Raw genomic sequence first — 21,284 nt, forward strand, 5'->3', positions numbered from 1 at the left:
AGTGTGATGGCCTGGATGGACAGAAAGCAAACTTGGAAGATCAAGATGCTTTTTTGTACTGTGGGAAGTAAAACCAGCAAATTTCCTCAGTATGTTGCATAAGGCTAGACAAAAGTGACTCTTGTGCTGCCCATAAAAAAGAAGTTATCGCATCTGCATTGCACAGGAAAAGAAGTGGTTGTCTCGTGGTCTGAAGATAAGGACATAGAATCACAGAATCACAGAATTGTCTAGGTTGGAAGAGACCTCAAGATCATCAAGTCCAACCTCTGACCTAACAAGTCCTCCACTAAACCATACATCTAAACATCAACATCTAAACATCTTTTAAAGAGCTCCAGGGTTGGTGACTCCACCACTTCCCTGGGCAGCCTGTTCCAGTGCCTAACAACCCTTTCGGTAAAGAAGTTCTTCCTAACATCCAACCTAAACCTCCCCTGGCGCAACTTTAGCCCATTCCCCCTCGTCCTGTCACCAGACACGTGGGTGAATAGACCAACCCTCACCTCACTACAGCCTCCTTTAAGGTACCTGTAGAGAGCGATAAGGTCAACCCTGAGCCTCCTTTTCTCCAGGCTGAACAAGCCCAGCTCCCTCAGTCACTCCTCGTAATGTTCTTGTTATCACCTGAGTTGCATCACCCAAGCATGAATGTGTCTGTGTCCTACTGCAACTAGCTGCGTCTCAATGCAGGATGTACAGTAGCACAGGATGGCTCCCATCTGTAGGCGGCAGCAACCATCCCCTTCCTCTCTGCTTTTCATGAGGGGAGAAGAGGTTTCAAAAAAGCTGATGTATCCTTTACCCAAGCTCTTGCTGTGTGGTGGTTTCCTTTGAAGCTGGCACCTCTAGTCATTAGAGAAATGTACAGTTCCTCTTTAAGCATGAGTGCTTTAGGGGCTGGTGAATACCTGGAGACCATGAACTCGGCTTACTGTAGAGGTCTGAACAACAACACAAAAACTTTGTATTTCTTCAGAGCTGACTCATTTTTTGAATGCTTGGGGTTAGCAGTGTCTCACACTGTCTCCCCATTCATCATTCATTTTGATTAGCTTTATTTGTGATTTATTTATATATTTTTTTAGCTGTGTCTTTCAGTGTACTGTAACTTGATTTGAAGACTTCTCCTGGAATGAATCTAGTGTTCCACCATGACCACAGATGAAAACTTGGAAGTATATAACTAAATTCTTGTCTTATAATATCCTGGGGAGCACCTTCTTATTTCAGGCTAGTTGCAAAATCATGCTGCCGCCTAAACTTCTCTTCCTCAAACTTAGTAAGACAACTGCAAGTTAGCAACTTGCCTTAAAAAGGTATATCAGGGAGGTCTAAAGCAATAAAAAGGTAGCTGGAAGGAAAAACAAATTGCTTTAGTAATATGGAGTATTATTGGTGAATGACAGCATTTGCGGCATGAAATGGCCACTAGCCATAGCTGACATTGTTTTCTTTTTCTGCTATGGCTATTTGTTCCTGCTCCTCCTTTCCAGTCCCTCAGACTAAAATGAGACCTGACTTGTTAGAGTCTTTTTTTCCCTGAAGAATAACAGCAGTGCAGACCTACAAACTCTTAATGCTCAGAAAAGCCAACTGAAACTTCCTATGATAGAAACAGTGGCAGCGACACAAAGATGATGCACCAATTTACTGATCCATCTGTTCCAGAACATATAATATATCAGAAACTTTATTAAAAGAAAAACCCTTTTTCCTACATGTTGTGTATTGCTAGTACTGTGAGCAATGTGGGAAGTGGCAGACACTGAGTGGTAATGAAAGAACTAAACAAGAATTTTAGAGAAGAGATTACAGAAGGAGAGTGGGCTATACATATTTTAAAGCAGGTAGCACTGCATTTTTCTCTGTTCTACATCGCTGCTACTAAAGCTTCAACTGCTTTTTGCTTCCCCTTAATTAAACTCTGCAAACCACATGGGAAGGAAAAGCCTGGTGTTTGCTCTTTTGCACAAGGTATCTGTTAATGCAGTTATAGATGTAAGAAGTTACCAAAGGTAGTAGTAAAAAGGAACTGAAAAAAGTGAAGAAATATCTGTGTAGGGGAAGGGGGGGACATCCACATTGAGGACTAAGGAGAGCACACTTCTTCTCTAGGTGTGTAGGGGACCCTAAGAAGGGGATGATGAATATCTACCCTGCTGGAGTGGAGTAAAGCACGTACATCCAAGTGTTCAGGGTTGAACGTGATGAAGTTTGCTCCATATTTCTGAAATACAGCTGTCTCCTAGTTTAGTATGATGTAAGAGACTGTCAATTTACCTCAACGTCATAAATGCCTGAAGTAGCCATCTATTTCAAAGGTCTTGCCAGAGCACTAGCTCACTCTGATGGAAGCAGAAATTTCATACCTCTAAGCAACAGCAGGTGCGTGGAAGCTACATGAAGGGCTCCCTCTACTGTAAACTGCCTTTCTAGATGCAAAGATCCAAGGAACCACAATCTCTGATGGGATGGAAAACTGTCAGTCTTTCAGGGCTAAATGGAGGCAGGTAAGAAGGAGGAAGCCTTCTCTGCCTTCCTGAGAACTTCACATTGCTCCTCATCGTCCTTGCCTGTACTTTTACCCATGTTCTTGGCATGTTCTCAGGTCTTTGTTTGAGGGAGGGAGCAGGTGATTGAGTGGTAAGAGGACGTAGTGACCCCATCTTGCTGCCGTCAGCTTCATAAGCTGGGGAAGGAGAATTGCTGCAGGTGTGCAGCTTGGGGGCTGGATCTCATCAAACACTTTTGTGTACAAGCACAAGGCACAGGTGCAAACAGGCACCAGACTTTAAAAGCAGCAGTAATTCATACTGTGTATGTCTGTACATAAATAAAGTGGGTTTTGTGAAACGCCATTTAGATCCAAGAGCAGAAAAAATGAATTCTTCGTGTATCTATAACACATCTATAATTGTACCCAATCAATCTGTCCTAGAGGGTTTTTAGATATTTTTCCTTACAGGAACACACTGCTTCCAGCTGACTTAACAGTTTGAAAACCCTGAAGTTTGGCTTTATTTTGAAAAAGCAAGGAGCAGAATCGATCACTTTTGACAGGTGGAAAGACCAAGTCAAATAGATAAGCAAAGCTGTTACATCTTGGTCAAAAATGGGGAGATATTTGTAATATTGAGACCATACTGTATAAATGGAATTGTTACCCTACACAAATACTGATTCAGATATTTGAGTATCTTCGAACCAACTGATGTCTTTTGAACCTTGACAAACCAGCTTCTGCTGTTCACATGGCTTCAGATGCTTTGAGGTTTTCCTATTTACATTTTTATAGGAGAATATCATTTTAAGAGCTGTGCCTGTTCTATTTCTGTGGTCTCACCGTTGGGCTTGTGGACATAAAGCACACCCTTCTTTCCGTACTTGGAAGAACAGGTTTTCATGGGCATACTAAACTCACTGGTTTCCAGCTTGCCTCCACCCCACCATTAAAATATCTAGCATCTGTTTGCCTTTGAACCTGCTGCTCAGAGATGAACAAACAGACCTGGTCCTGCTCAGCCCTGCACTTCACAGGACATGAGCTGGTCTGATTTTAAACATATATTTTAAACATATGTATATATCAATATATGTGTATACATAAAATTTGCTGGCAGCTGGTGACATGGCCTTGCTGCCTGGATCCTGTGCTGCCAGCATCACTGTTCACTTTATATTTCTTCCTGCAGCCCTTTGCAGCAGTGTGACTGAAATGCTGTTCTGTAGCTAGATGCAGTGCTCTCATTGCAAAAATGGTATCAATGGATAACAAGTTGCTGTCTTGAAGATCTGGTCATGCAGAACTTTCTTATAGAGTTCTTGGCTCCTGGCAGTGATGCCATGGCTGGAAACTTGAGCTGACAAGCCCAGTTTTTCAATAGATGTGTCAGAGATGGAGGAGAAATGTGACTAAAATGAAAACATTCTTCCATAGCCAAACTGAAGACCTAATCTGATTCAGTCTCTGCTGTCCTGCAACAGACCATTTCATGAAATACAATAATGTTTACTCTTGGTCAAAGCATTTTATTGCAAATATAAGCACTGTGTATAGCTGTGCATGCTGTTTCACTTAAAACTTGGCTCTCTGCTACAGATAAACAAGACTGACAAGACTAATGCAGCTCCTCTGCAAAGGCGATGCATTCAGAGAATGTGAGGTTTCCATTTAAGACTGTTGGGCAGGATTGTAAGAGAGAAATCTCAGAAAATAAAGGGCCACCTACTCTAGTCCCCTGCCCTAAAGCCCAAACTGTATAATTTCCAGCAGATTTTGTAAAGAACCTCCATCCATCATGATGCCACAGCCTCTCCAAACACCACTCAAGGGCATCACTGCCAGCACCCTGAGCATGCTGCTGCTCCTGCATTACCTGGTGCTTCATTGCTACAGTTTGAGCTATTATTTCCTTCACCTGTGGGGATGCTGCCTTTCCTTTGCCTTTTCAGCAGCAAAGATGATGGTATTTTGAAGACAGTTAGCGTGGTCGTTCTTCTCTTTTATGCTTTCTTCCTTAAATATTTCCTTGTCAGTCAAAATTTCTAGAGAGCTGATCAGTCTTTTTATTCTCTGCACTCTCTTCCACTGATCCTCACCTCCTGTGAAGTGCAGCACCCTGAGCAGGACACAGTGCTGAGTGAAGGCTTGTCCCAGCTGCCAGGTTCCTATTTACTTGGTGCTCAGGCACCAAGAAGTCTCATCTCCTCTTCAGATACCAAGTACCACATCTGCAATCACGCTACAATGTACGTAGTGTACATATCCCTAAATATAATGTGTTCACTGATGTACTATATATTATAGTATACAAGGGTCTGAACTACCCTGCTCTCATGGAAAGTCTTGTGGGTTTAATGGCCACGTCAGCTGGATGTTGTTTAGATATCTGTGGAAAGACCCTGTCACTAGGAGCAGAGAGACTACGCATCATCTCCACCACTGCTGATTTTGGTTTCCCCCAGGGCACGCAGCGCTGCCAGCTGGTCCCTCAGTCTGTGACTAGGGGGCTGCCCAAAACGCCCTCTGCTGAGAGGGCATCATGATGTTTGCATCCCACTGACATAAAGACAACACCCCTAATTGCTTGGAATTTCTGTGGGCTTAGTTAAAACACAGTAGGAAAAAAAAATAATCAGGTCATCTTTTTCAGAATGGCTGTATATTGTGCCCTTATGTTGGCAATTATGTGCTTCAGAGATCACCTTGGCTTCTACCAGGCTGGTGTCTCTAAGCTGTAGCTTTATCATGTTTCTACTTGGATATACTTGGTTCCATGGTGGTGTTGCTGGACAGGCCCAAAAATTTACAGTTTGCTTTAAAATTAGGGGGCAGGCTTCTAGATCTAGAAATGTATCTTTTATAGGTATATAAAAATACTCACCTTGAAGTTTGGCATTTGCCAAATAAAGCAAGCTTCAATACAGCCTACAAAAGGGAGGTGTGTGCTTGCAGCCCCTCTGACCCCAAAGTGTGTCATTTTGGTTCTGTGCCCCGGGCTGTGCCTGAGGTGGCTGAGGAGAAGCACACGGGGCCACATGGGCTTGCCAAAGGATCTGTGCTTGCAGCCCAAGCATCACCGTGCACAATAAAATATGGGATGGTTCGAGGAGACGTGTTGGTTTTCCCCCGTGCACTTTAACAAATATGGGATGATTTGAGGAGAAGTGTTGTTTTAAGGATACAGTGAAGCAAGGAGGGAGAGCTGTGCCTCTGGAAGTTTTTCCCTTCCAGCCATATCTCCTCCAGTTTTACAAACTTTACGGCTTCCCCCTGTAGACTTGGATGTGCTCTGCTTGGCCCTGCTGCCTCTGGGCAGCTTTTTTGGTGCCCGCATCCAGTGCTGCTGCCAGGGATCAGCTGAGTGGAGCTGAGGAACTGGCTGGGAAACCTGGGGGCAGTGCATGAAAAGGGACTGGGGAGAATATTTGGGATCAGCTGGGAGAACTCTGGGTGGCTTTCCTAAGTCCTTTTCAGTATTTACAATGTTTTAAATTTACTTTGTGTGAGTATGGAGGGGGTAAAAAAGATTGGCAATCTTCACTGTACTTCCTCCTGGAGCAGGAAAGCTTTATCCCACCTATAGAGCTGCAATTGCCTGTTTTGCAAATGATACTTAGAGAAACACAGCAGATAAGGCCCATCTACACCACCTACAGCCTGGCTTTCCAGGCTTAGTGCCTGGATTAGCCCTGTCAGGCTGCAGAGCTGCAAGGGGACACGTCTGGCTGGCTTGTTTATTTCAGCAGCAGGCTTAAATAAGGGCTGAGAGAAACCTCACCACTGCTGGATATCCAGAGAGGTCTGTGCCCATCTGGCATCGTGCTGGGCAGATGTGTGGGTGCTAGCCAGATGTGGAGCCCAGCACCAGCACTGGGCACCCCACCAGGATCAGCCTGGCCCCACTGTTAGCCCCGTTCACGTCCTGAGGCCATGCGAGCTGTCTGCAGTCTGGTTAGGGTAATCTGATTAATAGCATCCAATTATCATCATTTTTGCAGTCTGTTAAATCAGGGAAATTAGATAAAGCTTCCCTGGGGACCCTAGGGAAGAGGATGTGTGTAGGAGATTAAGCCCCATGATGGCTGCTAGAGTCTGGCCCTTGCCTTGCTTCGTGAGATGCTTCAGCTCGGGGTGCCCGCACCCCACAAATTGAAACATCTGAGCCCGTACAACCATGATGGGGACACTGGAAGGACGAGGTCCAGGCCTGCCCAAGCTGCACATCCTCCAAGGTCTCTGCAGCAGAGCAGGAGTTGCCTTCCCCAGAACATCCCTCAGCTCTATGCACACCCAGTGTAAAGCTGGTAGGGAAATAAGGGAAGCAGAGCCCAGCGGTGAACAGGGAATCACTGGAGTTTGCCACCTGCAGGACTGAGGCACGTGTTTCACAGCGAACCACCTGGGGAGCAGCAGCACCACAGCCGTACATTGCTGGAGCTGGACTTGGCCTGGCTATAAAAATCATTGCCATAGTTAAGGGTGATAAGAGTCAAAGGCACGAAAACCTATTCCAGGGCATAGGATCAAGATGAAAAAGCTCATTGACAAATTCAGGAGCTGACTACGTGTAAGATATACTACTTTTTCAGATGTACACAAGCAGAGAAAAGATGCTTTGTTAGCTGAATGACACATGGGTAGAGAATGGGCTGGGGCAAAGCTGGGGTTGTTAAATGTGAAGGATGCAAAGGTCCACACACACACAGGATGGCAGCTGCTCTGGGCTAACGCAGTCTCTGAGGTTCCTTCCAGCTGAGGAGGAGTTTAAAATGGCTTTTTTTGAGCACTAAGCTCAAATTGGTTAATGTACTGAGGCCAGGTTTTATTTAATCCCAGCCATTAAGGAAAAAGTCAATAAGCAATAAGTGAAGGACACAAGCCCTTCGGTCATACCAGCCACATTAGTTGATCACATATCACTGGTGCACCAGGTAAATTTCCAAGCAATGAAGTACCATATCCAAACTGGACACTAACAAAACTACTTTTTCTTTTGAGTATTCACTTCTTTTCACTTTTTTTTCTTTTCTTCTTTTTTTTTTTTTCTTTTTAAGGAATAACCATGTTCACAGATCATAAATCCTTAGCATGTAATGCTCTATAAAATGTAAATACATATAATATGCAGCAGGTCAAACTTCTCTGTATGTATGGTATATTTTACCTAAACAAAAATAGGGTTTGTATCTTAGAGATGACTTTTCATATATATATTTTTTTCCTTCATATTACTTGGAAATCCCCTTTGCAATAACCCTGCATCCTCTTTTTTCCTTTGTTAGGGTGGGGAAGCCCTTGCTGGCATCCTGCACCTCCACCCCAGAGCAGCTTTTTTTGCTCCTGTAGGAGCATCAGCACTGGTTAGCTGATGAGTTAATCATTGAAGAGAAGGCAAAGGAATGGAAAAAAAATGGGGTTTTCCCTTTACTGTAAGAAAAATAGAAATCCTGTTTTGTTTTCCATTCCACAAGGCACTGTGGGTTTTTGCTGTTGATCGTGCTCTTGTCCTCTTTTATGTTTGGAGCCCACCCGGCTTCAACATGCATCCTGAAAAGGTCCTTCGCTGCCCTGCTGCCTCGCAGCTGCTTTCATCTCTGATTAAGCAAAGCTGAAACCAGAATTTAATCCACAAAACTGGAAATTACATGGGAGGGGAGGAGCAGGAGAGTGCTGCAATTGTAGCCAAAGGGCAGCTGAGTAATTTGTCTGAAAAACCGCCCGACTTGGTTTAATCCAATGTTTTCCAGCTCTTTCACGTGGAAACGTAAAGCCATAGCAACCCCAATAAATATGGTGAGCATATAATTGCCAAGAGGCACAATGTTTATCAAATGCATGTGTAGGTTTTCCAGTATATCTGATCCTCTTTCTTAACAACAGCCATTGTCAAGGCTCAAGGTTGTGTTATTCCAAGTGAGAGGGATGGGCGGCTCATCGGGAGTACTGTTCATAACCCATATAAGACAAAATTTATCTGGTGGGCTTGAGATTGCAGTGGCTGCTAGTATTTGCTCAAGTCCTTTTGAGTATTTGTTAAAGATGCTGGGTACTGGAAGCAGGACATAAAAATGCTAGCACAAGGAACTGAGCCATGCTGGAACATTTTCAGAATGAGCTGATACTGGATAGGCTGCCACGGTGGCATTGTGGAAATGTGTGACCCACAGCGTGTCCTGAAATGTGCCTCCCATAGGAGCAACTAACCCCGGTCAGGGACTTGGGAGTGGCCTGCAGAGCTCACGGATTTCAGCCCTGGGTCTGTCCCTGAGGAGGGACAGAGGAATATTTCTCAGGCACCAAGACATTCTTCATTGGCAGACGCAGAAACAGAAGGACTGAGACACCGCTCCCAGCCCCAGAAGGACTTTTGGTGCAGGTGAGGAACATCTCAGTCCTGGTTATTCCCACATGGTCCCCATGCAAGGACCACTGGAGCTCATTTGGGAGCCCTCACCAGACCCCTGTTAAACATTGCTTGTATTGGACACGCTGGTAATCACTGCGGTAATCATTTCTAAACTTTCCATTTAATATTTCCAGCAGCTCTCATCCTTGCCAAAAATCTCTCACTTTACTGCCAGTGGTCAAACCGCCACCAATTTCAAGGGAACAGAGATAAGAGAATGCTGAGAAACAACACTGTAATATTTTACACATTTCTGATGTGGCCTGGTTCAACAGCTCTCCAAGGTAGAAAGCACAACAGTTGCTAACAGCAGAAACACAGCTAATTACTTATTTCAGAATTAATAAGTTGTGGCACAGTCTATGAGTCATTTCCTTCTTGAACCAATTTTCTTACTCATCAAATTTGCTCACAGAATAGCTATCCTGAAGAAAGGATTAGACAGGGAAATTTTCCTGATAATAAATTTAAAGAGACATCAGCATCTTGTAAGACCATGTCCCATATGATTCAATGACAAGCAGCTAAAGGCATTTGCAGAATTGAGTTTGTGCAATAACAACATAGCTAACAAACTACATCATGAAAGAGGAAAAGAAAAACAATAGAAAATATTTATTGACATAGCATGTGCATTGTATAACATCTTAATATAGTGAAGGTTTGCATTTATTTTCCCAAATGAGCTGTAATTTTGTGCAGCTTAAAATATAAAAACACATTTTTTTTGAAGTTTGCTGTCACTCTTTAAAAAACTAAGAACATTAAAGAATCATAAAAGCTACCTCTTAAGGTTTTTAACCTAAATACTACCTCACACTTGGAGCAAAAGGCTGGTGCAAATAAAAATGAAAACCAGGGACTCAAATGTGCTTCCAAATCCTTTGAGGTTATTGTGCAATTTTAAGCTTTCAATCTAATAATATATATATTTTTTTTCATTTTATTCCTTAGTCCAGTAGATTATAGATGGAAGTATCTGCAATATGCTGTGCTTTAAAACTAGAAAGAATTGACTACATTTCTACAAAGCTACCAAACATATTAAAGGTATTTAAAAAAATATTGGCTAGGCTTTGTAGATACATGCAAAATGTAAAACCAATGCTTAAACACTTCAAGTTTGGGATTTTTTTTTTCCTTTTTCCAACAGGGAACAGCCTTGGCAGAAATCCCACCAAATTGTCAGGTTTGGAAATGTTCACATGGAAGAAATTGGCGTCACTTACCACCCTCTCAGTGACGCGGTGTGCCAGGAGGTTTGCGCCGCTGACCCTTTTGTCTCTGTTGCTTCCCAAGGACCCTGACGTACCGAGCACAAGCAAAATCCCTGCGACTTTGGGCAAGGACTGTAGGTCAGGGTCCACAACAGCTGCCTGTCAATGGTCCCTGCCAGAACCTGAACCCTCCCTCTCACAGCCCTTTCCTTGGTGCTCTTAGCTGGGAAGAACAGCCCCATGCTTAACAGTGAGAGGAGATGTTCATGAACTTATGACTTTTACATCCTAACGTATACTGTTGTGCCTTTCCCACCTGCCAACTCTTTCTTACAGTAGGTCCTTCTGCTACCTCACGGCCATTTACTTTTCACTTTCTTTATCCTTCATACACCACCTCCTTCTTCCTGGTCTTCTGTAACATCAACTTCTTTTGCTGTCTCTTTCTGTAGTAATTGCTGCTTGCAGCAAGCTGATTCCTTATCAGCAGAGTAGGAGGAAGACCCCAGCTGCTTCTTTCCTCCACTTTTAGATGAATTATTTTCCTACTTGGCCATATTCTGGGTTGATTCATACTCTATACAGACTCATAAATCTGTAGAATTTGTATGGGTAAGTTATGAAGTGAGTCAAGGAGAAGCTTTAAGCAATTTTGAAAGCATTGGGTACCACATATCTCACATAACAGAAATAAATTTTGTTATCTAACATTGTGTCTTTCTTTTGTAAGATAACATAGACTTAATTTTTCACATCCCAGAGAACCTGCTTGGCTTCCATTATACTTCTCAGAGCCCAAAACTAAACACATGCACAAGTGTCTTGCAGAAGCTGGTCTGGGTGTGTTAATGGTTTGTATGTGAGGCGTATTCTTGGCCTGGGGAAAGCTTACAAATTGCCAGTAGCTCCTTAGCAGAAAAGGGATTTGTCTGAGCTTTTTTTTTTTTTTTTTTTTTTTTTTTCCCCCCCCTATGCCAGAAAAGCGGTTAAAGGAAAAGCTCAACTCCTATGGAAAAGCATTAGTACTGAGGAAAACAAACAATGCCTACTCCAGTACTTGAAAAAGGGGAAAATTATTTGCAGAAACATTGCAAGGGATGTGTCCACTTGTATGCTGGGAACCCAACCCTGATGCCTGTGCACTATACTCCTTACTAGGAACACCCCCTCCTGTGTTTTCTCATAGATAACAAGATACCAACTGCAGTTCTTTGAAGGCAATCTGAGATTTTGACAGCTCAAAAGTTCTTGTCCCACTTGCAGCGGCTGGTACCAATAGCCTAATGCAGGCCCCTGGGGCTGCACGCACCAGTACTTAAATACCTGATTTATGAACTGTTTAGGAAGTTCCTGTAGTAAGCAGTAACAACACCTACAGAAAGCATTTCCTTCTTTATTAGTCTAAGCAGCAGATTGAAATGTTGTCTGGCATTAGGATATGACAGGCATGAACATTTTGGCCACTCATGTCTTCCACTTGCCTGAAGGTGCTGGCCCAGACAAAAGAGTGGGTGCTTTCCAAGGTATGTGTCTCTGCATGTGCACTCCGACACAGAGGCTTGAATATGTATATATATAGTTGTGATTAATTCTTATGTTGTGCTGCCCAGCCTCTTCAATCTCTTAGTACCATAAAATAAGGCACTGGACATCCTCTGAGGATAAACATTTGTTACCATCCTAGTATGAGAATTTCAGGTTGTGGCTGAGGTATTTAAGGCAGATGATTATTAGAACAAGACCATTTGAAAGCTGACATCAACATTTTTCATTCCTACCTTGTCCCTGATTCCCAAACTAATAAAGAAATCATGGTATTTCCTTTCCTAATGAGCACACCTAAAGAAGACTCCCCAAACAATGGATTTACTAAGCTACTTTATCTTGATCTGTTTTGGACCCGAATTGATATTGTGGATAAAACTGTAACAAAATCCAAGGAGCTATGTTGACTTATATTGATTAACCATATGGTACCTTATTTGTTTCAGTAACTATGGAAAAAGGCACGTAAGAAACACATTATAGAGCCACCTAAGGAATATTGTAGGCCTGCTGCATAGAGCAAGAACATTAAATATTCGACTGAGGTGATTTAAAATTAGTCAGTGAAGCTGTAAGTCTTCATAGCGATGTTAACAACAACAAAACATATAATTAACTTTAAAACCTTAGACATTAATTTCTAAACTTTAAAAAATATTAGTTTTCTGCAAACAATCATACAAGTTTTAAAAAAAAAAAAAGTTAAATGTTGCCTGGAAAGGCTAAAATTGAAAGAAATAATTTCTTTTAAAGTGAGATCTCTTCCAATCAATGAAATATTGCTAGAGTTATGGTATGGAAACAACTGTTCAATTTTGATCCTTTGGTAATAATATATGAAAGAAAGTTGCCTGCACATTCAAAGTGTCAGGTTTATGTTTTCAATCATCTACAAAAAAGTGGGTTACTAACAATGATCATATTTCATTGAAAAATGTTACGAGCAAATTTCAAATATACCAAGAAACAAATCATATTTTAAAATCTTGTTCTTTTTTTTTTTTTTTTTTTTTTCTGCATAGGAAGAAAATTAATTTTGGTCAGTATAAACCTAATCATCAAAAAATTAAGTATTGCAATGGTGAATAATTATAAAAGTAACGAAACCCAATGGATGTGATCTGAAATAGAATGGATGTGATTTGAAATATTATTTTATATTAGATTAACATAGCACCATAACAATCCTGTGCGCTTCAAAATCTTGATACAAAATACAAGATTAAGACTTGTGTGGCAATCAACAGCATCCAATTTTTTAAAAAGGCAATTCACACGTCAAAGTCAAGCTCTCTTGTTTCATTAACTGTGTGGTTCATCAATCATATTGAACCAAAGTTTTTGATACCTACTGCTGCTACTGAGTAAGATACCTGTTATCATCTACAGGGTAGTTCTTCCACCATTCAGGAGGTGGTATAATGTGGTTGGGAGAATTTTTTAGTTTAACCCTGTGACTCATGTTGACGTGGAGCCTGAATATGACATGATTAAAACTTTGTAAAACCATATAGACATGCCAAAATATTGCTTTCCAACTCCCAGTCTAATACCCAGAGTATCCTATCTATGCAGTTGAATTCTTATAAACTAATTTTAAGAACCTGCAAAAATGGTTAGCACCCAACAAAACTCTCATCTGTGGCTTTGAAGTGAAGCTCCAAATGATTGTCAAACAGCCACTTCTGAAGTCAGTGACCTTGCCTAATGGGAAAGATAAATGTTTGAAAAGAAGCTAAAGCTACAGTTTTCCAAATACTAATTAGAAAACAAATGCATATAGTTAAGACTTGTATTGCTTCTCAAAGAAGGTATAAAAAAGCATTAAGTTATGCTCAGATGTTTTTTCTTCTCCCAAACATGGAAACTTCTATGTTCTTTAATTTCTCTTTGTTGTTTCTACTGAGCAATGAAGTGAAAACTTGCCCTCTAGGTCTAGTCATCAGCTACAAAAATTTGGGGTTTCCATGGGAGTGTTCCTCCAGCAACCAGATTAGGAAACTTTCCAAAATAACAAGCACAAACTAGATTGCTGTTTTTCAGCATGGAGCTGTGGTCTTCAGAAAATGCCAGAATAATTTTTTGGTCTCATGCAGTACTCTGGATCATTCTGCACAGACAGTAAAGTGATGTACACAAAACTTGAATTTGAAGAATTGGAACTGAACCCTGAGAAAAGAAAATCCATTGAAAAAACATATATTGTTGGATACCAGTTTGAGAAGCTTCTATCCTTCCCTTGGGGAAAAAAAACGACATACAAGCGTAGTCATTTTTTTTTCTGACATGAACGATTTGAATTTATCACAATTGTGGATATAAATATAGTTTGGGCTTTTAAGTGCAGATCTAGGGTTGATTACAATTAAAAATATTTTGCTTGCCAACTCTACCCGCTCCCCAACCATTCAGCATTACTCAAGTCACCGTAACATTACTTGCAAGCTTTGAGTTCAAAAGCATCCTGACGTAGAGTGATGTTCTTTCGGTAACTGCTGGCAGAAGATTTTCACTCTATTATAATTTGGGTGCTAGGCAAGTTAGTTTCAGCTCTCTTCAGCCTTGTGTGCAATTCTCGTCATTCCCATGTATCCAGAAACAAATCTGGGCATATTTAAGAGGAGTAATTCTTACTGCTACATTATAATCCTGCTGTTCCCCATTGACATCCACCCACTGATGGCCCGAATAAACAGCAATGATCTTGCGTTTCCACTTCTTTTTGTTTGGCTCCTTAAGACGGAGATAGATACCAGATCCAGTGGAGCCAGGCTCAGCATCACAATACTGATAAAAGAGATCGTTGGACTCATCAGAAATGCTACAAAATCTGTAGACCAGCTGCCCAGATCGGTCGTTGTCAAAACCTGAGAAGTGGATCATGCTCCCAGGCATCATTTTGATGGTTGGGCTGATTCCTAGTTCCATGTATTTCCTTTTGTGGGGACGCTTGAGCTCAAGAACAGCATAATCGTAATCCAGGGCAATATCCCCAGAGACACCCTTAAACCAGCCTTTTGGGATGTGGGTACTCTTCACTCTGGTCCACTGGAAGGAGGGCATGCCATCCGAGGTCTCCTGCTTCCTCCCAGATCTCCTCTGCTTTCTCCCACCACCTTTGGATCGCCGCCTCAGTCCTGTGTCAACTTTAGGATCCTCTTGGGCCTCAGAAGCTTCTCTCCTACTTCTCTTAGCTCCTTTGCGTCTCCTGCCATCACCTCTGGACTTTGTTTTCATCAGGCCCACCCTCAGTCTTTTGCTGCCTTTAACATAATCCTTGCCGTTATGCAGGCAGTGGGCAGCTGTTAGCACGTGCTTGGGGGAAATGAGAATGCCACTACAGCCAGTGGAGACCTTCACAGCTGTGTTGAAGGGGAAGTTGGTCATAAAGCGTTTGTCGTAGATGCTGAACCTACTGTCTGTTCCATATATCTGCCTTTTCTTCCTCAATGACTTATGTGTAGTTGTGTTTCCAGCTGAACCAGGTGTTAGTCCAAGGACATTCACTTCAGTCAGGGTCCGCGTGCCATTCTCAAAAACAGTCTCATAGGATAAGAGGTCCTTCAAGTCAGACAAGCTGGGCACTGGCAATTTTCTTTGACACTCAATTCCACATACGCTGTTCAGCTCTAAGTTGGGTTTTGCTTCGAATTTAGGGCTGTCAAGGGAGAAAGTTCTTTCACTCACAATTTGGGGAATCTTCTTTAAGTGCCAAGTAAAATCTTGTTCAGTTTCTGTTCCATTAGCAAGACCCAATGTAGGCAAGAAAAATATGAAGAGCAGTAACATGTGCTCCATTTTGTCTATTTTTTTCTAAAACAAGACAGAGAGATTTGAAAATATGCAGTTGAAATACATGCAATTATCTCAGTATCTTAAAAACACAATCATGCAATATATACACAGAGGAAAGCCCAGCCAAGTAGGAGGGAGAAGTCTGCTGACTCATGGCATGCCTTTTTCCTGCAGGATCCCGCAAAGTCTGCAGAAAATCTACTGTCTGTGTCTTATGGTCACATGTGACCACCTAGATTATGGTCACATAGGCCCACCTAGATAGGGTGACACACCACACAAAGAGTTAACACTTTAAATCAGAAAGACAAAAACAAAACAAAACATATTATTCTCATCTGTAGCTGGGAAACATGCAGAAAGAATGTGAAATTGTTAGAAGTCTGTGGCAGAGCCAGAAACCGAACTCAGAACTCTTGATTTTGAGCTCAAAACATTACTGAAAATACCATTTTTCTCCTTTGGCAGCACTGCTATCAGTGGCATTAACCAGCTACTAACCGCTGCCATCGGGAAAGCTGCACTCCATTCTCATATCCTTTATTCCAATTACATGGAAACCTCAGCTGTGTAGAAAGAAAGAGCCTATGATTAAACTTTAAAAGCCAAGCAATTCAAGGGTATGTATGTGGTTAAGCTTTCTGGTTTACATTGTGATGGGAGTATAAATCAGGGCAAAGACAACCTCTTGCATTTTCTTGAGCTTTGTTTAGAATGAGTAGCCCCACACAGTGAAATAACCTGGTTACAGGCTAGCTAAAGATACAGCATGAAAAAAACAGAGGAGCATGTGTGTAACATGGAAAAAGAAGTGGTAACATCACTTTAAAAGCCAAACAATGGACCAACAACTATAATTTTGAGGCATCTACACCATGTAGACATAGTTCTTGCCTGTGAGAGGTAACAGCTATCACTTTTTAGCTAACTATGCACTATGGCTCAAATGCAGCTTGTTGATTCTAAAGCCAAATTCAGGGGACAGTTTGTGTTGGTGTAGCTTTTGATGCTTTTCACCTTAGCCTGCATGGAACACTGACTTTGACCTGGAGTTTACTTACTTGGATATACTTGAAACACATTTTACAATACCATATATATAATTACCCTGGCTTTAAAGTAGCTAACTCAGGTTTTGGAGAAGATGTGTGAACTTTTGTAAGACATCTGGAAACTACAGTGACTCACAGGCCTAAGCTCTGGGGTGCATGTAATCATACTGAAAGATATTTGAGGATTTTGAAAGCAGAGCAGTCATCCCAGTAGCAAGATTTTGCAGGGAGACACCACTTGGCCATACCAGTCTAGTTTATTAGTATTGCAAAAATGCACATCTTGTATCCACATTGTTCTCCATCGAAGGTTTCCACTGCTTAACTACTTGCATTAGAACGCATCTCCTTTTCTTCACGTTGAGCCTGTCAGAGGCTAACATGACTTGATGGTAAATCATGTGATATTAATTTGGAAATTCTGACTTTAATATGCTTTGTCCTAACATAGCTGTTGAAGAGATACAAGGTATGAAGAAACTCGCTGCTTCCATCGGGCTTGAGAATGCCTTTTCTAGGTTCTCTTCCTAAAATGCTCCTCCCGTTATCAGCTCTTCTTCAGGGTCTGGGTGTTTGATAGTTTTCTGTAGCTGAATTTTGTGAGCACTAAGGAAAGTTAATTCACTAACTGCTAGTTCATATAGAAAGTCTTAGAAGTGCCTCGGTTGATGTCATTCCACTGAGATGGCTGAAGCCTTCCCAGCTGGATTCATAACGAAATTTGCTTTGCACAGAGAGATCCTACAAGCAAATGGGTAAGTACTGTGCCTCCTTTCAGCCACTCTTTAAAAAGAATAAAACAAAACAAAACACACAACCCTGAATAGATGCATCGGAGCCTCCTGTTTGAAACACTATACTCAAGTGCTCAGTACTTATAAAGACAGTCTTGGACACCATGGTTTCCATCATTTATAATGAGCTACTTGTTTTTTGTAATGAACTAAATGGGCAACTATGCTTCAGTAGAACTGGAAGAAGTCCAAGCCAAGGAGCTTGATGAAAATGGTAATTTTCATTACAGGGCAGAGTGGTCCCAGTAGGCAGCATTGTCATTTACAGCCAGGCACTCAAGGTCTGTTTACTAACCAGAACTCTATTGCTTAAGCAAGGACAACATCAAACACAGGAAAAGACAACAGTTGCTATGGCCAGCACAGGCTGTTGGCACAGGGGGGAACGCAGGGATTTCTCTTGCCAGGTAGCAAGGATGGAATTGTGTAGATGGCTGCAAAGACATGACTGCATGGTGAGAGAAGGGGAGAGGGAATAAGGCTATAAGCTGGGAGGACAAAAAGATCCCCAAAATCTTACTCTCACTTTCTGCCACGCTGGTCTTTGCTCTTCCTCCAAACCCCAGGCTCTGCCCTCTCTTTTTCTTTGCTCCTTTCCCATATAAATTTTGGGTTGGCTTACAGTAATTAGAAGCCTTCAGTCAGCTCTGCCTTTATGACAGGATGAATTGCTTCAAAGACAGAAGAAGATAAAAACCAGAAAGTGAAAGAGAGTGTCTTGGTGCTGTGAAAATTTTGATACTTTCCCCCTGATTTCCAAGCCCAGTGGATAAGTGCAAGGACTCTGTCCTCATTCCAGCTGCCATGCATACATGTAAAGGCATTTTCAGCTCTTCTCACGTCCTGTTTCTATCATTAACCCTTTCTGCACTTATGAAACATACCTGTGTTCTACCTTTTCAGGATATCATTCAAATATCTTGTCAGTATGACCTATATAACTCCAGAAGAATGCACTTCAAATGATCAGAAGGTTTGTAGACAAGCAGTCCTGTACTATGCTTCTCTTCAGGCTACCCCAGGCTGAATTTATTTGTCCATGTAGCTCAAACAGAAGAAAAGTTTTGTCCTACTGCCTCATGGTGTTTTATCTTGGTTTGTTCAGAGCAGCCTGGGCTTGTAGGAAAGTCAGCACAATTCACATTAGACTTGCATAAATTCAGATGCAGTTCTCAGACCACAAAATATGATAAGCTGAAATACTACCCAGCTCCTTAACTGCTTTTGGCCTTGTTCTTTAAATGGTCTGAAAGCTGGAATTGACAGCTCTGCACTGACAAAGCAAAAGGGAGGACATTTTTGCAAATCTCATACTCCCTGCAAGAAGCCATCACCCTAACCCTATCCACCACTGCTCCCTTCACTCCTCTGGATGTCAGTGCACAGATTTCATCCTGCACTCCCGCTTATGGAGAGAAAAAAAATAAAAAAACACAGCGACTCCTGGCTCTTACAAAATTTAAGCTGCTTCAGTAGGCATAAGAAGAACAAATTTTACAAGGCTTTTTGAAAACTCTTGTGGGTTCCTGAAATTACACCAAAAAAAAAAAAAAAAAAAAAAGGAAAGGAAATTTAAATAATAATAATAAAAAAGAAACAAAATAAGAGAAAATAAATGGGGAAAAAAAAATAAAGAAAACGAAAAATGATTTCTGTTTCCCCACGGGGGCAGGGAGAACCCCCGGACACCCAAGTGTCGGCAGCCGCTGGGTGGCGCGCCCGGACAGCGGCACGGCTCAGCACGGCTCGGCTTAGCACGGCTCGGCTCAGCACGGCTTAGCACGACTCGGACCGGCTCAGCACAGCACGGCTCGGCTGGGCTCAAACCGGCACGCCTCGGTACTTCTCGGACGGGCACAGCTCGGCTGGGCTGGGCTCAGACCAGCACGGGACAGCTCGACTCGGCACGGCTCAGACCGGCACGGCTCCTTTCGGTGCCAAGCGGCAGAGCAAGAGCGCTTTGCAACTTTCTTTGCAACCCTGCTCAGCCCTCTCCGGGAGCCTCTCCCAGCCCCGGGGCTCGCCACCAGGCAGCCCCCGCTCCTCTCTGCCCGGGGCTGCGCCCTCTTCCCCTGCCAGGTTTGGGGAGGGGGCCGAAGAGGGAAAATCCCCAACCACACAGCCCCGTCCCGCTGCGGTCCGGGACAAGCTGAGCGGCTGCCGGGTCTGAACTTGCCCTGGGTCCCCGTCCCCGGCTGCTCTGCCCGAGCCTGATGCCCTTGGGGGACATCAGCAGAGAAACAGAGATTGAGGGGGAAAAAAAAAAAAAAAAAAAAAAAGGAGGTCGTTGGGTCTTTGCTTTTTCATCGCCCGCTCCGCTTCTGCTCACCGTTTGTGTGCATCAAGCGCTTGGAAGTCCGGTGTTTTCCTGGGAGAAGCCGAGGATCTGGAGGGGAAGGCTCCCAGTCGCTAAAGCTCCTTAGCCATCCTCTGGTCCTGCTTTCAGGCGTGACCGCGGGAGGCTCTGCCTTGCTGTGGCTGATCCAAAGGAGTTCCCTCTCTCCCGAGCCTGAAAGTTAAATACCTTGGCACAGCTCTCTTGCGATTCCGAGATAAATCTGCTCCCAGCGGTGACGAATCTGGATAAAATTAGTGTCAATTCCAAAAAAGAGAGCAGGAATGGTAGCACAAATACTGCGGGGGTGAATCAGAATTAAAGGAGAGGTTGTTTTGAAATGCGAAGAGGCTCCCTCCGTGCCTACAGCCGAAGCTGTACAGAGGCAAAACCTCCTGAAAGGGGAATAAGTGTGCCCCTCTCGTCTGTCCGGCTAGTCGCCCGTGTTTAAAAAAGAAAAGAAAAAAAAAAGGGGGGGGGGGGGGGGGGAGAGGGTCAGAGCAACGTGTCGCTTTTCAGTCCTATCAAAACTGCATCCCTCAGGCTAACGCGGCAGGGGCTTTACACCAAATCCTGCACAAGCCCCAGGCACCGACACCCCTCAGCTCCCCCAAATTTTGCCCGGTGGCAAGGACGCGGCCACCCCCAGCCCTCCTCCTGCCCCTCTCCCCGGCGGCTACCGCCCCGGCCAGGTGCGGGCAGCCTCCCCCCGGGCTGTACCTGGCTCCGATGGAGCCCAGGGGAGGGGAAGCGGCCACCTCCAGGCTGTGAGAGACCCCCTGCCCTGTCCTGTCCTGCCCTGCCCTGTCCTGCCCCGCCGCCCCCGGCCCCGGCACCCGCCGCCGCCGAGCACCCGCGGCTACTGAGGACGGGGCGGGGGGGAGCTGCCGGGTCTTCCCGGGCGGGGGAGGGGATGGAAAAAGGGAAAAAAAAAAAAAAAAAAAAGCAAGGGAGGACGCGGCAGGGAGAGAAGGGGAGGGCTGAGAGGAGATCCCCTCGGGTGGGATGGGGTGGGATGAAGGCACGGGGCGGGGAGGCGCAGCGCCGCGGAGAGACGGGGTGATCCCGGCTGGGGCCGGGCTGGGTCTCCCCGCCCTTCCCTCGGGGTCCCGCAGCGCCTTCCCCGCCCGGGCCATGCTGGGTCCGCTCCTCAGGAGCCGCAGCCCCGCTCATCAGGGCCCCAGCCCCCCCAGCACCTCCCTCCTCTTCTCCCCTCTCTTCCTCCCACTCCGTCTAATGCCTCTGTCTTCCCCTGCCCAGGCTCCCGGAGCACGTCTGGTTGTAGACAGGCAGAAAACCCAGCACTGGAGCTGAGCTTTGGTGCCTTTTCTTCATCCTTGCCAAGGCAGAGACCTTTGGCTGGGGGTCCGTGGGTCCTGTACCATTGCAGCCCCCCTGGAGGAACCAGGAGTCCCAGCTGGTGTCCCACAGCCCCCTGCCCTACAACACAGTTCTTCCTGTGCTGTGCAGGTGCACCACACGAAAAAATTCACTCATTAAAGACTTTTGCAAGAGTCAACCAGATTCTTAACCAGAGTCAATTCAGTGAGTTCTGCTGAAATCAGCTCGTGCTAGACGATGGCCCTCTTGATTTGCCAAAACCGGCAGGAAATTTGTGGCATTGCTAGAGATCA

General features: G+C 43.9%; 1 protein-coding gene across 3 annotated transcripts; it reads right to left on the reverse strand.

Annotated features, from left to right (window-relative positions):
- Positions 1 to 9,512: 9,512 nt before the first annotated feature.
- PRSS35 (serine protease 35) lies at positions 9,513 to 20,529 on the reverse strand. 3 transcript variants are annotated; one of them, XM_068678070.1, is made up of 3 exons: positions 20,371 to 20,529; positions 19,645 to 19,894; positions 9,513 to 15,487 (listed from the first exon to the last, which is right to left on the reverse strand). In XM_068678070.1, the coding sequence occupies exon 3, from the start codon at positions 15,470 to 15,472 to the stop codon at positions 14,231 to 14,233; it is 1,242 nt and encodes a 413-aa protein (XP_068534171.1). In that variant the 5' UTR covers positions 15,473 to 15,487; positions 19,645 to 19,894; positions 20,371 to 20,529; the 3' UTR covers positions 9,513 to 14,230. The 3 variants fall into 3 exon arrangements, with proteins under 3 accessions (XP_068534171.1, XP_068534173.1, XP_068534172.1); XM_068678072.1 differs by having other exon boundaries at positions 19,645 to 19,824; positions 20,371 to 20,528; XM_068678071.1 differs by having other exon boundaries at positions 19,645 to 19,873; positions 20,371 to 20,525.
- Between the last annotated feature and the right edge of the window lie 755 nt (positions 20,530 to 21,284).

This window comes from Anas acuta, chromosome 3 (assembly GCF_963932015.1).
Source record: "Anas acuta chromosome 3, bAnaAcu1.1, whole genome shotgun sequence".
Lineage (NCBI taxonomy): Eukaryota > Metazoa > Chordata > Aves > Anseriformes > Anatidae > Anas > Anas acuta.